Source organism: Somniosus microcephalus, chromosome 5, assembly GCF_052327205.1.
Source record: "Somniosus microcephalus isolate GS21.2 chromosome 5, FLI_Smic_1.0, whole genome shotgun sequence".
Taxonomy (NCBI): domain Eukaryota; kingdom Metazoa; phylum Chordata; class Chondrichthyes; order Squaliformes; family Somniosidae; genus Somniosus; species Somniosus microcephalus.
In genome coordinates, this window is record NC_140991.1 from 81,444,460 (window position 1) to 81,465,062 (window position 20,603).

Genomic DNA, 20,603 nt, shown 5'->3' on the forward strand with positions numbered 1-20,603 from the left:
AGCACCGCAATCTGCAGCCAGTACAACATGGCTGGCACAAAAAAGGTGGCACTGCTTAATGTGCCTCGCTCACACCAGCCAGACAGCATAACAAGAGCAGAAATCTCTACTATTACTAATGTTACTTCCAGTTTCAGTTTGAGTATTTATGTATTCTTTAAGGTTTTGATTGTAGGATAACGAATTTTGATGCAGTTTTTCATATTCTTCCATAAACAATTAATAAAGGAATAGCCGTTTAATAAACCAAACCTGAAGCTCTTGTAAGGTGAAATGTTTTACCACCTTATGGTCTACATAAAAACATTCCAGGAAGTTAATTTTGCTCATCTTTTATCTCTAGTCTTCTTTACTTATGAATAATCAGAAGCAACAGTACTAGATGCTGCAAGACAGAATTTGAAATCTTTTTTTAAAGATAGAGTTTGGAGATTTAACAAATATAAATTAAGACACTTATTTTCATCAACCAGATTTACACTAATTTGTCTTATAGTTTGCAATATAACAAACATAGCTTTACTGATGGTTAGGGCAACCAATTTGTTGCAGGAAGTCTTGGAGCAGAGAAGGCTAAGAGGAGATTTGATAGAGGTGTTTAAAATCATGAAGGGTTCAGATAGAGTAAATAAAGAGAAACTGTTTCCAGTGGCTGAAGGGTCGATAACGAGAGGGCACAGATTTAAGGTGATCGGCAAAAGAACCAGAGGCGACATGAGGAAAATCTTTTTTACGCAACGAGTGGTTAGGATTTGGAATGCACTGCCTGATAGGGCGGTGGACGCAGATTCAATAGTAGCCTTCAAAATGGAATTGGATAAATACTTGAAGGAGAAAAAATTGCAGGGATATTGGGAAAGAGCGGGTGAGTTGGACTAACTAATTGAAAGAGCCACGCAGACTCGATGGGCCAAATGGCCTCCTTCTGTGCTGTACTATTCTATAATTCTAAATAATTTGCTATCACTCAGATCTGCTCAGAAACTGGCATGTTTACTCTTTCTGGGACTACTTATGCAAAATGATGGTACTCAGCCAATAAACGATACGACGTGTTGATTGCAGATATTTGCGGTGTTTATTGCCAGATGTCATGCCGTGCCAAATCGCTGCTCCAACTGATGATCTACTACTGAATAAATTATTTATGGGTCTACATAAACCAAAGCTATTCAAATCTTTATGATTTAAACTAATTGCATCTTTATACCTCTTCACAACTTACTTACCCGTGCACTTTGTCGACCAGCCTTTCCCTCTTCATCTGGAAGAGGTGGCATTGGGTATGGGCATTTCCTACTAGAAGCAATGGACCCATTGGATGAAGAATGTGACTTGGAAGGAGACAAAGTCCTAAGATGAAAAAACAAGAATCAACACATCCTAGAGTGATTGACAGCCAGAGTACTAAACCTGTATCAGTGCTGGTATGGCTTAGTTAAAGTTGTCCAATACGCTTTCTGGAATAATTTTCAAGGGGACATTTTTTTCTCCTCTTAACTTTTGTAACCATTAGGCAATGATTATATGATAAACTATGGAATCCCAAGACAACCTGGTGACACAGTGCATTGTGTTACCCTTGGGCATTGGTGCTGTTCTATGACGTAGAAGGGTGCAGGTTGGCGCTGCTGATTTATCCACAAGGTTTTCTCATCTTGGCTGGCCTGTCAGGAGGTTACCAAGTGGAGACGAGATGCTTCCCCGCAGGAAGGGTGAGTCAAGCCCGGGCCACTCCTATGTAACTGGTAGTGGCCTGTTACAGAGCCAAGTTGGCAGAGGCTTTGAACAAACTACCTCCAAGCCTCAGTCAGAGAATATTTTGTGACACGGGGATTAAGAGAGAGGAAAAACTGTTGTTTTAAGTCACTACAGACCAGGCTGTTACATTATAGTGCTGGCTGATCACTAAACATTTTACATTCATATCAGGTAATACAAGGTGGGGGGGGGAACAAGATCATTGTGCTTACATGCATCCAGCAAAGGCCTACCTGTTTTTAAGGTAAGACCAAAAACAAGAGATTCAGTCTACTAGAAAGTGAGTCAAGCAAGCAGCAAACATTGCAGACACATCCACTGCAGGCACGAATTCAAGACAAGACAATGGAACCAATGCAAAAGAAAACCTTGAACTGCAAAAGAAACTTATGATTCCATAAAAATATCCAACTAAACTTGAAAGAAGCAGCATTGGAAGCATTATGCTTGGTATTTAATTGCCTGAAAGCTATTACTTAATCTGGAAGTAGCTGATGATGAAAATCGGGAAATGCTGTGAAAGTTACAAATAGCAAGACAGTATGCCTTATTAGCCCAGAATTTATTAAAATGTCATTTCAAAAAAATTAAACTGTACAATTTTTTTCAAACATAACCCAAATTTAGGATGATTCTGAGCTTCCCCCTCCTTTTGCCCTATATTGGCAGCCCTGTGTTCAGCTGCCTGCACCTCCCACACTCTGGAATTCCCTCCCTTAACCACTCTGCCTCTCTGCCTCCTTTAAGTCCCTCCTTAAAAGAAATCTCTTTGACCAAGTTTTTGATCACCTCTCCCAATATCGCCTTCTTTGGCTCAGCATCCATTTTTTTTCCATACACCTCTGTGGAACACCTTGCAAAATTTTCTATGTGGAAGGTGCTATATAAATGGAAGTTGCAGTTATTGGTACACTGAATAAGAAAATCACAGCAACATGTTAAAAGCTGCTGCTTTCCTATATATCCATTTTTTGGAATGCTATGGAACACCAACGTGCAGCAGCAGCAGATGTGAGTTAATTCACTTATGCTGCTGAATCCCTAGTTTCAGTTGTGCTACTTTGGGGATGTGCCAAGAATAGACTAGGTACCTCTCCGGTGAGGGGGAGGGAACTAAGAAAGAGATAGTATTATCTTTAGGACACTCTTACAGACTTCCCAGTAGGTAGCTAGGAGTCACTGGCAGAAGCCTGGGACCAGTGTTACCTGCCTGCCTTTTAAGAAACGGGACTTGGGAAGAGCAGGGGGGTGGAGAACAAACAAAAAGGAGATTTGCAGATCTTCATCACCTGAAATCATTGCTCAATGCAATGAAAGTGGGGCAGATTTTATAAAGGACAGGCGATCTGCTCTGCCAGATTACCACCCAGGTAGTGAAGACGAAAATCTACTCCTTGATTTTCTTATGAGAATTATGGATTTTGGTTTGTTACTATAAACTGTATAGATTTTTTTTTAAGTTATAAAAGAAAATATATTGCTTCCCCCCTCTTATTTTCTCCACAATGGTCCTGCTTGTCACTAAATCTCCAGATAGCAAGCCAGAATTCTATACAGATATGGTAGCTTAGTTGTTATGGTGCTGGACTAGCTAACTGAGTGGATATGGGGTCAATTTTAACTCCCGGCGCGGGTTGTGCAGGCGGGGGAGTCGAGGCGGCTGGCTGACCATCCAGACCTCTGCTGCTTGAAGCTCGGGAAAATGTAACTTCCGGATCTCATCCGCATGTAACACATCTGTCTCCCACCTGAATCTGGTGGGAAACGCTAGCTGGCCAGCAGGATTTTGTCCAGCAGGAGGACATGAAGGAACAGAACCCAGAACTCAGGTAAGTGGCTGGGATGGCTTTATGGTCAGGGGAGGGGAAGGGAAGCCCTGGGCAGGGGTGGCTTAGTATCCTTGTGCAGCATGGAGGAGCATTCCTGTTCCTCCTGGCCTACAAGGAAACAAAAAAAAAGGAAATGAACTCACCTTTCTGGGCCTCTTCTGACCCTGGCTCCTCTTGGTGCCAGACTGGCCTAGCGGGGATGCCACGATGGCTTTGCCGCACATGCCTCGGGCTAAACTTGCAGTTGGGACCCAATTATATCATTGGAGCCAGATCTGCATATTTAAAGAAGGACACCACTGCATTCTGCTGGACGGGCAGAATTAAAATCAGCCCTAATGAGTTCAAATCCCACCACAGCAAGCTGTGAAAGTGAATTCAATAAATCTGCTAATTTGCTGGCTGGCCCCAGAAAATGACTACAAGTTACTGGATCATTGTCCTTCAGGAAAGGGAACATGCTGCACCTACTTGGTCCAGCCCCACACTCTCTGGTTGAATCTTCATGCCCTCAGGTGGCCAGCAAATATTCATGGCAAGAAATTGCAAGTTTCTGCATGGGATTTATCAAAGTGGGGGAAGATAGGAGCACGTTTCTCACCTTTCAGAGATGGAACACCTTGCCCTTGGCTCAGTGTTGCATCTAGCAGACCAGCTGTGAGTGGATGAAACTCCTCTGACTGTCCCCGTAACTGACAATTCTGGGACTTGAACTCATTACTTTATAACTGGCAGTCAAACTCTCCCACTACTGCCTTCGTGGACCAAGTTTTTTTTGATGAAGGCAGGCTTATTGTAAGGAATACTGTCTCCTTAGATGTGAATGTAAAGCCACTACTGTATATGGCAGAGACTGCGAGTTGGAATGGGTTGCATTTTGTGGATGATTCAGCTTCCATGGGACAGAATGTTTCAAAAGTTTTGCCTCTTTGCTATGCTATTAGTTCTCAATAGGCTTTCTCTCCCTCCTTGGAGCAGCAGGTAAAATGTTATACTTCTTGTGCCGTTTTCTGGGTGAATAAAAAGGTATTCATTAAAGGGACCCTGCTTCTAATTCACCTCATCAGCAATCACGTGGATACAGAAGATCACCTTGTACATCAGACTGTATAAATCTTGTGCTGAACTTGGTTGATGTGATATGGACAACTAGGTAGGATGCTGGCTATGAAAAGGAGCCAGTCCCCCACAAACATGAATAACACAAAGATAATAACACTAACACCACCAAATTATATTTCATTGAACAAACTGAAGCAAGTTTTAGTTAAAAAAAAACTGGTATACAGGTCACCATTTTCTGTTGGCACCAGCCTGCAGATCTGTATTCCTGCTGCTCTACTGCAGCCGAATACCCACTTCCCTAACAGCATGTCATATGGGGATAGCTCAGTATTGCCATGGCTATGCCCAAGGACAACCACACGGCCAGTAGGATTGGTGCAAATGAGAATTTGTTGTATGAAAATAATGCAATTACATGCTGCATAAGTTAGTCAAAATATATAAATCAACATCTTGTTCAAAAGAATAACCTATGCAGGGTGATTAAAACTAGTTAATCAACTGAGCAGGGTACCGCCACTAATACCTCCTTTAATTCTATTCTCTTTAAGATTGACTGGTCCAGGCAAACAAAAACTCAAAAATTGCTTTGTGCTGTTCACTGATGAAAGCAGTTGAAAGGTCAAAAATGCACAAGTACATTGCTGCCCTAGGCTCCAGAGTGTTGCCTGGTTGTAATCCCACTTTTAGCAGTGTTCATGGCAGCATGATCCTGTACAGACTGCACTGAAGTGCCATAGTCAGCCCTTCATGTGAACCATGTGTCACCAGATAATAGCAGCATCTCATTGCTGCACCCTGTCATTGCTGCACCTCAGTCGTTGGTGCAATTAGCTTTTAATTGCATTTATTTGACGCAGCAATGGATAAAAGGTGCAGGAGCTTTGCAGCACTGCAAGCACCACACCCACAACCTAGTGTGGGAACTGGAGTTACTCTGATCACAATTGTTCATGTGGTAGATGAGGCCACTTTACATTGGTCTCTGGAGTCAGTTATAAGAGCTACAAACTACTGAAAACATGGACTTGTGGAGCCGTCTGCCAGAAAAAAAGTACTAGTGTTAGAAATATCCCTAGTATCTCATGATTTCTACCATAATTATTTTCTAAAAACTCCACGCAGCCCTTGTTCTTGTCCAGCAGGATCGAGGTTCTTACTCCCTGTGAGGGCGGGAGCGGGGACTGCAGGGAGGATGAGCAACCTGGCCACAGCACCGTGGTACAGGGGGCCATTCAAGTGGAGGGAGTAAAAAGAAATGTTGTAGTGGTAGGGGATAGTATCATTAGGGGGATAGATAGGGTTCTCTGCAGTCAAGAGCGGGAGTCCCGAAGGCTGTGTTGCCTGCCTGGTGCCAGGGTTAAGGACATCTCTTCTGGGCTGGAAAGAAACTTGCAGTGGGAGGGGGAGGATCCAGTTGTCGTGGTCCATGTTGGTACAAACGACGTAGATAGGACAAGGAAGACGGTTCTGTTAAAGGAGTATGAGCAGCTAGGGGTCAAATTAAAAAACAGAACCTCAAGGGTAATAATCTCTGGGTTATTACCTGAGCCACGAGCGAATTTGGCTAGGATAAATAAAATTAAAGAGTTAAATGCGTGGCTCAAAGACTGGTGTGGGAGAAATGGGTTTTGCTTCTTAGGACACTGGCACCAGTACTGGGACAGGAGGGAGCTGTTCTGTTGGGACGGACTCCACTTGGCCAGTGCTGGGACTAGAGTCCTGGCGAATCATATAACTAGGGCTGTAGAGGGGGCTTTAAACTAATTAGTGGGGGGGAGGTTTCTAGAGAGCAAATAATAGAAATGACAACAGAGAAGGTCATAGACTTAGGGAGCAGTGGGGGAATTAAAAAACAGAATGTGTCAGGAAGGGACAGAAGGTATGGAGTAAAAAGTAAAGTACTAAAAAGGGAAAAAACAGGAACTAAGTGTTACAAAATATATTTGAGAGTTCTTTATCTGAATGCACGTAGCATTCGTAACAAAATGAATGAGTTAACGGCACAAATAATGACACATGGGTATGATCTTGTGGCCATTACAGAAACATGGCTGCAGGGTGACCATGACTGGGAATTAAACATACCAGGTTATTTAACAATCAGGAAGGACAGGCAGGAAGGGAGAGGAGGTGGGGTGGCTATGTTAATAAAGGAAGGAATCACTATAATACAGAGAAATGATATTGGGTCAAAGGAGCAGGATAGTGAAACAGTTTGGGTGGAGGTAAGGAATAATAAGGGGAAAAAAACACTAGTGGGTGTAGTCTATAGGCCTCCGAACAGTTGCAACTCTGTTGGACGGAGTATTAATCAGGAAATAGTTGAGGCTTGTAATAAGGGAACAGCTATAATTATGGGGGATTTTAATTATCATATTAACTGGACAAATCAAATTGGGCAGAGCAGCCTTGAGGAAGAGTTCATTGAGTGTATTAGGGATGGGTTTCTTGAGCAGTATGTAACTGAACCGACCAGGGGGCAAGCAACCTTAGATTTGGTCCTGTGTAATGAGACAGGATTAATTAAAAATGTCCTAGTAAAGGATCCCCTTGGAATGAGTGACCATAACATGGTTGAGTTCCATATTCAATTAGAGGGTGAGAAGGTTGGATCTCAAACAAGCGTGCTGAGCTTGAATAAAGGAGACTATGAAGGTATGAGAGCGGAATTAATTAGAGTGGACTGGGAAAATAGATTAAAGGGTAAGACGGTACATGACCAGTGGTGTACATTTAAGGAGTTATTTTACAACTTCCAAAAATATATATTCCACTGAGGAAAAAAGGGTGTAAAAGAAAAGATAGCCATCCGTGGCTAAGTAAAGTAATTAAGGATAGTATCCGACTAAAAACAAGGGCATATAAGGTAGCCAAATCTAGTGGGAGGATGGAAGATTGGGAAGTCTTTAAAAGACAGCAAAAAATAACAAAAAGATTGATTAAGAAAGGGAAGATAGATTATGAAAGTAAATTAGCAAAAAATATAAAAACAGACAGTAAAAGTTTCTATAGTTATATAAAAAGAAAAAGGGTGGCTAAAGTAAATGTTGGTCCCTTAGAGGATGAGACCGGGAAATTAATGGTGGGAAACATGGAGATGGCAAAAACACTGAACAATTATTTTGTATCAGTCTTTACAGTAGAGGACACTAAGAATATCCCAACACTGGACAAACAGGGGGCTCTAGGGGGGGAGGAACTAAATACAATTAAAATCACTAAGGAAGTGGTACTTGGTAAAATAATGGGACTCAAGGCGGATAAATCCCCTGGACCTGATGGCTTGCATCCCAGGGTCTTGAGGGAAGTAGCGGTAGGGATTGTGGATGCATTGGTAATAATTTTCCAAAACTCACTGGACTCAGCAAAGGTCCCGGCAGATTGGAAAACTGCTAATGTAACACCCTTATTTAAAAAGGGTAGTAGGCAGAAGGCTGGAAACTATAGACCTGTTAGCCTAACATCTGTGGTTGGTAAAATGTTAGAGTCCATTATTAAGGAGACAGTAACGGGACATTTGGATAAACATAATTTAATAGGGCAAACTCAGCATGGTTTCATGAAGGGGAAGTCATGTTTAACAAATTTGCTTGAGTTTTTTTGAGGAAGTAACATATAGGGTGGATAAAGGGGAACCAGTGGACGTAGTGTATTTAGACTTCCAAAAGGCATTTGACAAGGTGCCACACAAAAGATTATTGCTCAAGATAAAAAATCACGGGATTGGGGGTAATATTCTGGCGTGGGTGGAGGATTGGCTCTCTAACAGAAAGCAAAGAGTTGGGATAAATGGTTCGTTCTCAGATTGGCAACCAGTAACTAGTGGTGTTCCGCAGGGGTCAGTGCTGGGTCCCCAACTCTTTACAATCTATATTAACGATTTGGAGGAGGGGACCGAGTGTAACATATCAAAGTTTGCAGATGATACAAAGATGGGACGGAAAGTAGTGAGTGAGGAGGACATAAAAAACCTGCAAAGGGACATAGACAGGCTAAGTAAGTGGGCAGAGATTTGGCAGATGGAATACAATACTGGAAAGTGTGAGGTTATGCACTTTGGCAGGAAAAATCATAGAGCAAGTTATTATCTTAATGGCAAGAAACTGGAAAGTACTGTAGTACAAAGGGATCTGGGGGTCCTGGTGCACGAAACTCAAAAAGTTAGTATGCAGGTGCAGCAAGTGATTAAGAAGGCCAATGGAATGTTGGCTTTAATTGCTAGGGGGTTGGAATATAAAAACAGGGAGGTATTGCTGCAGTTGTACAAGGTATTGGTGAGGCCGCACCTGGAATACTGCATACAGTTTTGGTGTCCATACTTAAGAAAAGACATACTTGCTCTCGAGTCAGTACAAAGAAGGTTCACTCGGTTAATCCCGGGGATGAGGGGGTGGTCATATGAGGAGAGGTTGAGTAGATTGGGACTCTACTCATTGGAGTTCAGAAGAATGAGAGGCGATCTTATTGAAACATATAAGATTGTGAAGGGGCTTGATCGGGTGGATGCGGTGAGGATGTTCCCAATGATGGGTGAAACTAGAACTAGGGGGCATAATCTTAAAATAAGGGGCTGCTCATTCAAAACTGAGATGAGGAGAAACTTCTTCACTCAGAGGGTGGTAGGTTTGTGGAATTTGCTGCCCCAGAAAGCTGTGGAAGCTACATCATTAAATACATTTAAAACAGAAATAGATAGTTTCCTAGAAGTAAAGGGAATTAAGGGTTACGGGGAGCGGGCAGGAAATTGGACATGAGTCTGGGTTCGGAATGGTCATGGCCCTGTGGGTAGTGGAGCGGGCCCAGGGGCCGTGTAGCCTTGTTCTGCTCCTACTGTGTTCTAATTCTGTTAGATTTCAGGAGATGGTTTTATTCCTGTTCCTGGCTGGGGTGGAGATCGCCTTTACAGAAGGTAAGTACTGTAGAAAATATAGGGACAGAGTGATCTCCTGGAAGAATTTCGATCGCCTAGATGGGTCGGAGAGGAATTTCCCAGATTTTTTTCTCCCAAATTGGCCATTGGGTCTTTATCTGGTTTTTCGCCTCTCCCGGGAGATCACATGGGTTCGGGTGGATGCAGAGTGATAGAAAATTTGAGGTTAGGATCAGATCAGCCATGATCTTATTGAATGGTGGAGCAGGCTCGAGGGGCCGATTGGCCTACTCCTGCTCCTATTTCTTATGTTCTTATGTTCTTATGTAGGCAGGTTGGGGGTAGGGGGGCTTCCAAGGCGGGCGGGAAACTCAGGAGGCCGGGTATCCCGCAGGCCCCACTGACTTTAACGGCAGGGCCTGATTTGAATGTGAGGCCTCAGATTCTCGCCCACAGCCAGCCAACTTGAGAGGCTGGCTGGCTGTGGGCGGGCAGGCCTCAGAAGCAACGGCCGGTCCAGGGGAGGGATCGCGGAAGGAGGATTGGCAAGCGGCAGGGGTTGTGGATTGGGAGGGGGGAGCGAGCATTGGTTGGGGGGTTGGCCAGGGATCAGGGCCGGCCACCGGAGGATCGTGGTCGGCCTCAGCATCATCGTTGGGGAAGGGGGAGGCCTGGGAAGGCGATCGATCGGAGGGCAGGGGTGGGGTCTCCGATCATGGGAGATGGATATGGTAGGGACCCTAGATCCAGGAGGTAGGTATAAAGTCACTTACCTCCTGGATGCAGCAGTCCCCGCCTCGGTTTAACTGCTGGGTTTCATGAATTAATCACAAAATGGAGGGGAAAAAGGGGCTTCCAGCCTTATTACAATATTTAAATTAAGGTAACGCCCCCTGGCAGCGGGATAGTTGCTCACCCCGCCCCTGGTAAAACCGGAAGTGGGCAGGTTGGAGGCGGGATCAGGTCAGGAATCCTATTTTTAACACTTTAACTGCCCCACAATCCAAAGCCACCTGTTTTTTATGGGGAAAACTCCGGCCCATGTCTCTTAAAAAAAAAAAATTCCTTGTCTATTCAAAATATTGTAAATTGAGGCATTACCGTAGACTAAATACATTTGCCTAATATCCCAATGAATAATTGCAAAATCCTATTATTAATACACACTGTGATGCCCTGAGTATTCAAAGATTCAAGAGGAGATATTTAGATTTGAAAGTAGTATTGAAAATGTCACATGATCCCAGGTCGTGCAGGGCTCACAGGCAGCACCATTGTTTAAATGAAGGAGTTTAAGCAAATTGTAAGTGAACTGTCGCAAAATAATTCAACCCAAGCATATTGCTGATTCATCCAGCATTCTTGTGGGTTATGTCCGACCAATATTACTCTGTTGTTTATTTTGTAGCACTCACTTTTTGTCACCAGAATATATCTAGGGCCAAGATTAATAGATATGAGGCAATTTAAGACACTTAGTAAAATAATTTGATTTAGTTATCGGCAGTGCTGCACAGTTTCTGTCATATATAAATAATAAACATTTGACAATACTACTTCCCAAATTGCTGCATAATTAACTAAAGAGCAATTTTGTTCATGTACATGGTCCTGTCAGCTCAGCACTGTTTACAGTGAAGAAAGCAACAGCAGGCCTCAGTGTAAAGTAGTGAATGGATGGGGTAGAAGCAGGGTTACTAGGCAGCCATGCCATGTGACAACTAGTGATCATCCACAGATTCACAATCAGCAGTGTGTTACAGTACATGCATCACTGTATCGGAATCTACACAGTTCAATATCTAACACACAGCACATGGAGAAAGTAGACGTCTAAGCGATTTGCAGGTTTCTAGTTGTGAAATAGATTTTTGTGTATAAAGACTAGCGCGATTCATCTGTGTGATTTATTGACACTGAATTGAAGACGTGTAATGGAGGCAGCAATCCTAGCTATTAAAGAGCCTAAGATGGGGCCCAATTTTTCCATCTCTAACTGGATAGCAAATTTTAAAAGAGAGTTTAGGTCCATTTTAGAACTTTTTCTTTCTATTCTAGTTTTGGACTCAAAGGAGAAACTGAAGTAGATGGTTGTTCAGTGCATAATGCTACACAATTTTTCCTGTTGTTGAAGATGTAACCTACGTTTTTATTTGCTTACCTTATAAGCTTAAATATGTTATGGGAATCCACTGTAGTGCAAATTGCATGTGGTCTGTTGGAAGGGTCACAGCTAATGGCCAACATTCCTATTTTTCATTCTATCCTTTCTTGTATTTTTCAGGTAGCTTGGAAAATGTTCACAAGCGATGCCAACTACTGGTGCTCACCAGTGCCAGTTGTGGAGTTTAAGTACATCAACAATCCATAGGATCTCCAGTAATGTTCTGATGGAAGTCCAGACTACAGACTGCTTTCCAAATGCTGATTTGTAAAAAAAAAATGGGCCAACCTGGGTGCAATGACATCTATCTCTGGCCTGCTGCAGTTATCCCATCTAATGATTCTATATATATATTCATCCTTGTCTCCATCACGAGAATTTAAGTGCTGCGTATAGATAATCAGCCCATTTATGTATGAATATGTGGCCAATTTATGTGCATGGGCCCATGAGATGGAAAATTAAGCCTGTATTTCGGTTGGTTCAAGATGAGTGCCCATTTGCAGCAATGCATGTTTAGCAGCCAAATTTCACTACTTACTCCATATCTTTCTGCCCTGGAGGTCTGGGTGTGACAATATTATGTTGTAAAATAATTAGTGGCTCACAATATTATAAGGGCAGCACGGTGGCATAGTGGTTAGCACTGTTGCCTCACAGCGTCAGGGACCCGGGTTCGAATCCGGCCTCGGGCGACTGTCTGTGTGGAGTTTGCACATTCTCCCCGTGTTTGCGTGGGTTTCCTCCGGGTGCTCCGGTTTCCTCCCACAGTCCAAAGATGTGCGGGTTAGGTTGATTGGCTATGATAAATTGACCCTTAGTGTTAGGGGGATTAAATACGTGGGGTTACGGGGATAGGGTGGGATATGTGTCTGTGCAGGCTCGATGGGCCGAAATGGCCTCTATCTGCACTGTGGGGTTCCTGTGATTTCCTGTGAAGTGGATCCTTCCAGCCAGCCAACATAGGCATTAGCATTACGATGTGAAAGCTGCCTATTTTTTACTCGAGAGATCTTTGCCCTCCACTCCTTGAGGGTACCATAGCAACAGGTTCCAGCCTCTTGACCCACCTGAGCAGGCAACAACAGTCCTGCTAAAAGGAGCTTAACGGGTCCTGTGCCAGATAGAGAAATGAGAAGGATCATGTGCTATACAGAGCATCCAGCAGAAATATCAGGTCACTGCTTGCTCTATATTACTGCTATCCCTTTACTGCTCTTAATCAAGGCTGCTGAGAGTTGGATTGTGTAGAATAGTATGGCATTAGGAACATAGTGGTCTTTGACGCACTGGTTCGAATAAACAACCATCACTTGTGCCTGCACTTCTGGTCTGTATTACAGTATTTGGACCTGACTGACCAATCCCTTCTCTGTGATTATGGTACCACATGTACTGAGCTCCACTCACCAGCAAATGAATGTGAATTAAATTCTGATGTTAAAGAACTTACATCTCTTCTAATTAGCACTCTGTTAATATTAAAAAGATTAACAATGAAGTTTAGAAAGTTCCCAGGCAAACCAGTGGGATTATGTGGTTTCTCCAGCAACTTGTAGGCTGTTAATTTACAAATCTGTCTTAGTTCTGAACAAAGTACAAATGTTTGTTTTTAATTTAATTTTGGAAGGGGGATCATGCTCTGTTCCTCTTTATTAACGTGCACAGTTATCTTCCATCATTTTAACTGAGTGAACAGGGTATCTCATATGCAGTGGTGGTATCGCCCCTTTATCACTGCAAAAGAAAATGGGGATATTAATTCAAGGTTTATTCAACCACGACCCTCATATGTACTGAGGACCTAGAAAGCCTTTGGGTTATTACAATAGCATGTTCTCTCAGCATGAGCTGAGAAATGTACAAGTGAAATTCACAGTTTAAATGTTTCTCCAGTCATGTGCTCCTACTTTGGGCTGTGCTGTGTGTAGCGTAACACAGAAGCATTAGATGAGGTCCAAGGGATGCTTTTCTATGTGACACAATCCAAAGATCTCACAGGCTAGCAATGAGACTAAGAAACACAAAGAAAGGAACAAAACCATTCTATGGCATAAACATGGAGAAATATGAATCCTTAATTAAAAAAATTATTATGAACAATAAACTGAATGCATATACAAGAAGTCAGCTGAAGAGTAGAGTGATTCAAAACAAGCTCAGCAGGTAGCCGGTATTTGCATAATTTCACTGTCATAGTTTGAAGTCAAGGATGTTTGTTTAAAAATCAGCAGTGAAAATATGTAAACCCACACGAGTTTGGTAAATAGAGTTTTGCACTCACCCTTCACCCATGTTCCTGTTGCATTGCCTGATGGCACATTATGCACATCATTGCAGCATAAGAGCAGAATTTTATTGCAGATGTAATTGTCTTAACAGGATATTGTGTACAGTGAAAATGACATTATCAGAGCAGTGGGTAGAACAATGTGGATACTAAAGTGCTGTATGATCTGTTGGAAACACCACTTTGCATATTGCTAGTGGCAATTGTGTGTCAGCCCACTGAGTTACTTTTATTGGATAATAATGGGAAGAACAAGCTAATAATGGTGGTGCTGGAGGAAGCATGCACTACAGTAGTTCTATGTAGGGGACCTCAGCACTAAATGCAAACAGGAGCTGCAATTGCACACGAAGCCTGGACAGTCATCAGAGGCAGCAAATGAACAGGGGCCACTTCCACCTGCAGTCGCTTGTATTTTAATACAAGGCAGCAGGTCCAGTCATAAAGGTGCTGCAACAGCTCTGGCAATAAATAAATAAATAAACACAATGATTTTAGAAATACCTAAAGTACGGTCCTTCAGTGTTTTTATTCACATCTTCTACCCACTTAGCTACATTATATTCTCTTTTGTACCATGGGTTTAAATACCTGCAGAAAGCATTGGTGGGTACAAAGAAAGTGGAAGAAGAAGAAAAGAGATCTGAGATCATAGCAAAGCTTAGCAAAGAGCTTCTTTCTTCACCAAAATGCAAGTGAATGTGCCACATACATCACTATGAATCTTCTCAGCAAACTGCAATGGATACAAATGACACAATCCAAGCTACATCAAGGCTCGTACAGTTATACACAGCGGCTCTGTTCACCTAGCAACAATCATGGGGTCTGCTTTGTGTCCATTTAAGTTAAATTCCATTCTTACATAGTAAAATTAATAGTGGCATTTTGCACATTATACATGATAGTGTAAAACATTTATGCAAAGGTCTTTTACAGAATTCATTACAGATTCCATTCGGCATAATTTACTGAAAAGTGTTAACAATTGATTACACCAAACTACTTTCACTGTAAAATATCGCACTGTTTTTAATCAATTTAACCAAAGAAAATGACCTCAGGAGAACTGTGCAGAAATGAGCTGCAGTCTTCTACCATATTACAGGAATACTGTAGAACAGTAAATTAGGCATGGTTAATGAAAACTGCAAATAGTTGGAACATTATTTATATCACTTCATTTCCAGTGCAAGCTGGTTATCACCACTAGCAGCCTTTTTAAGCTGGGATAGTCTAAGTGAAAGACTACACTACAATCAGATCCTGTTGCTCTACAAATAGCCAACATACATGGAATGAGCAGTCTACCAGTGTTTGCCAACCTCCCAAGGCAACCCATTATTCTACTGTCATGTGGTGCTTCATCCATGTGCACTTTCCACAGTGGCAGCAAAATTCAAGTAGCATATAGTCCTTGAACATCTGACCTTCTGAGGCAAGAACACAGACATTTTATGGCATGTGCTACTGGAGATGGTTAATGTTTACAGGACAGTTTACAGAATTATTGGCTGCTCCAGTTTAATCAAGACTACTCTTGAAATGAAAGTCGCACATACTGAAGTGCAATACAGGAAACTTTCGTTTATCCGGAGGTTAAATGTCCGGAAAGCTCTATCTACCGGCAAAATTCAGGAGTCGGTTCAGATCATTTTTTTTCTTTTCGTTGCTTCTTTTCTCCAGTCCTGGCTCTGCAAGCGTCTCTGTAGCTAAGCAACAGCTTCAGCTAGACGCTTGCAAGCTGCGCCGACTGTTGTGAAGCTGTTGCTCTGAGCTCCGTATGTTTTAACATTAGCGCTGGTTTCTACGGCAGTTTTGATCTAACGGCACCAGCTCAGTCCCGTCAGTGCCGGATACCAGAAAGTTTCCTGTATTACCTGTTACACAATGTATGAAACTACTGAACATAATGCGAAATGTGTGAAGTGATACATTTTGGTAGAAAGAATGAGGAGAGGACATATAAACTAAATGGTACAATCCTGAAGTGGGTGCACGAACTGAGAGACCTGGGGGTATGTGTGCACAAATCGTTGAAGGTGGCAGGGCAGGTTGAGAAAGCAGTTAAAAAGGCTTACGGGATCCTGGGCTTCATCAATAGAGGTATAGAGCACAAAAGTGTGGAAATTATGATGAACCTGTATAAAACACTGGTTCGGCCCCAACTGCAGTATTGTGTCCAATTCTGGGCACCACACTTTTGGAAGGATGCAGTTAGGAGAGGGTGCAGAAAAAATTTACGAGAATGATTCCAGGAATGAGGGACTTCAGTTACGTTGATAGACTGAAGAAGCTGGGGCTGTTCTCCTTGGAGCAGAGAAGATTGAGAGGAGATTTGATAGAGGTGTTCAAAATCATGAGGGGTCTGGACAAAGTAGATAGAGAGAAACTGTTCCCATTGGCAGAAGGGTCGAGAACCAGAGGACACAGATTTAAGATGATTGGCAGAAGAACCAAAGGTGACATAAGAATAAACTTTTTTACTCAGCGAGTGGTTAAGATCTGGAATGCACTGCCTGAAAGGGTGGTGGAGGCAGATTCAATCATGGCTTTCAAAAGGGAATTGGATAAGTATCTGAAGGAAAGAAATTTGCAGGGCTACGGGGAAAGGGCGGGGGAGTGGGACTAGCTGAAGTGCTCTTGCAGAGAGCCGGCACGGGCTCGACGGGCCGAATGGCCTCCTTCTGTGCTGTAACCATTCTATGAATGCCAAATTGCTAACTATTGTTTTGGTGGAAAATAGCAAATAGTTATAGTGCCAAGAGCTTTCAGGAATGTAATAACTGCTGGAATAACAATAGCTGCTGGTCATAAGAAAAGTGTGACTTATTTTGCCACAAATGCATTGTAAAAAAAGAAACTGGCCTTGAACTTGGATTGCGCCTGACATGGGGTGCGATCCAGGTGTAGCGCATGCTGCACGTGCCTAAAGAGGCCAGCGGCAGGATCACAGCAAATTGAGATGCTGGCTGAGGGCCTACAGTAAGTCTGGGTGGAGGAAAGAGAGGCAATCGGGAGGAGGGCAAGCATGGCCCACTCCTTCTTGCTCCACATTCAGGCAAGTAAAAAACTTATAATTTACCTTTTGGGTGACAGCTTCCAGCGATCCCTTTAAGGCGTGCTGGTTTGGCTGTTGTGAGCCTGAACAACAGGACCGCAGCATGCAGGGCACATGTTGCGGTCAGTTAGGAACCAATATCACAAAAAGTCCTGAAGCAGGTGTTAGGCCCCTGATTTGCACTAGCAATGGGTCTAATGGCAATCACAGGCTGGCACCCTGGACGACTACTGGGTGCCCTAACCAAAGTGGCATTCGGCGATTCCGAAAAACGGTCATGGTGCCATCGAATTTCTAGGCCACTGTGTTTTATTCCATGTGTATTTATTCCATTTTATTCCATCTTGTAGTCATTTCCAATACACATAAAATAGAGACCCAAATACAACATTGCATTATGTAACAACAACCTCATTTGCATTCTGGTTAGAGGTTTCAACATCAAGCAAATAAACCACTGCTTACTTGGCTCATGCACAAAGGAAAGTTCAGATGAAAACAATTGCAATGTGGCTTGTCACTCAATGCCGTGGCTGTATAAAGTGCCTAACTCTGCATCATTGTATCATTACTACTTAAACTATACAAGTTCATCAAAAATAAGCAGTACATCATAAAATACACCACAGCAAATGGTTACTGACATGAAACAAAGCTTCTTATTTTGAAGCAGTGTTGTAAGTTATAACGCCAACAGCTGATAAGCAATTTATTTCAAATATTTTGTGCCCCTATTAAGTTTTCAGAACCTCTCTTTTTTCAACTTTGAAAGGATTATCTAACCAATTAATGAAGATGTGAAGTGGAAATATAACAGGATTCAACAGTTTGATTAGAGTTTAAAGATAAATTACTTACTGAGAATATATCTTCAAATGAGAGTCTCCTCCACACATCATGGATCAAGTCCGAAAGAAAAAAACATTCATCTGCCCAATGAAACCCCATGCCTGGTCATGGCATACACAAGAATCTACTCGGCATATATAATTGATATATTGCTCATTAATTTACACCAAAATTAAATGCGATAAAACACAATCCAGTGTACAGCTGTTAATGAAAATCATCCACATTATAAACCAGGATCAAAACTTAGCCCAATAAATTGGGCCTCAAAGCAGCTTCATACATGGTTTGTGTAGGTGTAAACTGTAAAGTTACTCCTGGAGGGAAGTTTGGAGGTAAAGCAGCAACAGTGACAGCTTTCTTGCTGAACACAGCAAACCATACTGTTATGTCTGCACACTGGGTTACAGTGCTGCATTAGAGTTACTCTGGTACATGAGGTTTGATAGTGCTGTTATCGTTATATTATGTCTGACATTGGTGATAGGTACTCGATTACCTTGGCCTGTAAGGGTTAGTTGGATCGAGCATTAAAACGACACGAGTTGATTTCTACATGCTGTCATTGAGTTATCTTTGCAAACGCAACATTTGGCGACGAGATGGCTGAAATCTCTCTTCCACCACCTCCTCCCTTCCTTGCACTACCCGGTGAGCCCCCGATCCCATGGGTTTGCTGGTTACAGTCCTTTGAAACCTACCTCATCGCTCTCGGACTAGAAAATGTGAGTGCAGCACGGAAAAAGGCACTGTTTGGGAGCGGAGGGCCAGCGTGTTCTTGGGACATTATGGACAGCAGACTCAATATAAACATATGATGTGGCTGTGGCTCTGTTAAGCACACACTTCTCTGCCCCACAAAGTGCCCTCCTCCAGCGATTCATTTTTAGACAGTGTCACCAACTCCCCGGCGAGTCTGTGCATCAGTACGTGGCTAATTTGAGGGGGTTAGCTAGCTCGTGCAAGTTCGGTGCACTACAAGATGAGATGGTGCGTGATCAACTAATAGAGCACACCAACAATGTGAGAGTGTGTGAAAGACTGTTACTCGAGTCCGACAATCTGTTGTTGTCACAGGCAGTTAACATTGCCTTTCGAGTGGAGTCTGCAGCCGAATGTGCAGCAAAACTAGCAAGACATCCAGTGAGCGGCTTCTCCAGTGCCCCCTTCCACTCTGAACTCTCACACACGGCTCAGCCGCACACACCCAGTGACAGCGCCCTCGGCCCCGACAGCTTTGACACTGTAATGCTCGCGCGACTGCAGCAACGCGCGCTACCGCGGCAACAGTGTAGAAACTATGGATCTCGTTCACATGCTACCAGAGCGCAGAATTGCCCCACACGCGGCCAAGCCTGTCGCAATTGTGGAAAACAAAATCACTTTGCAAATGTCTGCCGCTCTGCCCCTGTTGCTACAAATGAACACTCTCAGTCCTCAAGCACTATAATTCACAACGTGAGCTCTGGGCCAGTAGTGGCTTTCAAGTCATGCACAATTAACCTGAATGATGTGTGCATTCCTCTGTTGTTGGATACTGGTGCCAGTGTCTCACTGCTGAATGTGGACACATTCAAACATTTCTTCAGCTCCCTGCCACTCTCTGCGCCCTCCACTGCCCTCTGCGGGTATGGTAATTCGAAAATTGAACAAGTGGGCTCAGTCAACCTCACTGTACGCTATGGAACAAAAGTTTTGCCAGATTTTTGTTTTCGTGTGGCATGCCAAGGAGCTAACCTGATGGGACTGGATCTTTTCACTGACCTGGGTTTTTCTCTCTTGGACACCGGCGGGTCTGCGATTCTGCATGTCGCCTCACCGTGGCGCCAAACATGGCCAGCACTCTTCGAGGGTCTGGGCTGCCTGACTGCCTTCACCCACCAGCCCATGGTTGACTCCACCGTTACCCCTGTCATTCAGCCACTGCACCGCATCCCGCTTGCTCTCCGTGATGGGGTCACAGCTGAACTAAAGCAGCTACTGGAAGCTGGCATCATCGAACCAGTTGATGCCTCCCCATGGGTCTCCAACCTGGTGGTCGCAAAGAAAAAGTCAGGTGGTCTACGCGTCTGTGTTGATGTTCGAGCAGTGAATAAGGCCGTAATCCCTGACAAATATCCACTGCCCACGTCAGAGGAACTCACAGCGCAGTTCTATGGCTCCATCCTGTTCTCGAAACTGGACCTTCGACAGGGCTATCTACAGGTTCCCCTCCACCCCAGCAGCAGGGACCTCACTGCTTTTGTGACACATGCTGGCGTCTTTCAGTACACCAGGATGCCATTTGGACTTAGCTCTGCACCCAGCTGCTTCCAAAAGGTGATGTTCTCTGTGCTCGCGGGCATTCCTGGGGTGGCCATCTACCTGGATGACATTGTCGTGCATGGGCCCTCGACCTCCACTCACGACGAACGCCTTCACAGAGTTTTCACGGCTCTAGCAAAACACAAGCTCACACTGAATGGCGAAAAGTGTGTCTTTGCTGTTTCAGAGATCGAGTTTGTGGGGTTTCGGTTGTCGGCTGACAGTATATCCCCATTCCAGTCAAACGTGGATGCCATTCACAGCATCCCAGAACCCAGCTCTACAGCACAGGTTGCCTCCTTCCTTGGCATGACTGGGTACTACCTGAAGTTTTGCCCCAGTACTCAGCCACCACAGCCCCACTGCGCCAGCTCCTGCGAAAGGATGAGCCCTGGGTGTGGTCACAA

At 43.5% G+C, this 20,603-nt stretch overlaps 1 protein-coding gene across 1 annotated transcript in view; it reads right to left on the minus strand.

Moving 5' to 3' along the window:
• LOC147117152 (disintegrin and metalloproteinase domain-containing protein 22-like) overlaps positions 1-20,603 on the minus strand; it is a 173,969-nt gene that overhangs the window by 11,059 nt on the left and 142,307 nt on the right. The window contains exon 19 of the mRNA XM_085987893.1: positions 1,230-1,353. Within this exon, the coding sequence (XP_085844019.1) occupies positions 1,230-1,353 (124 nt within the window). The remainder of the gene's footprint in view (positions 1-1,229; positions 1,354-20,603) is intronic.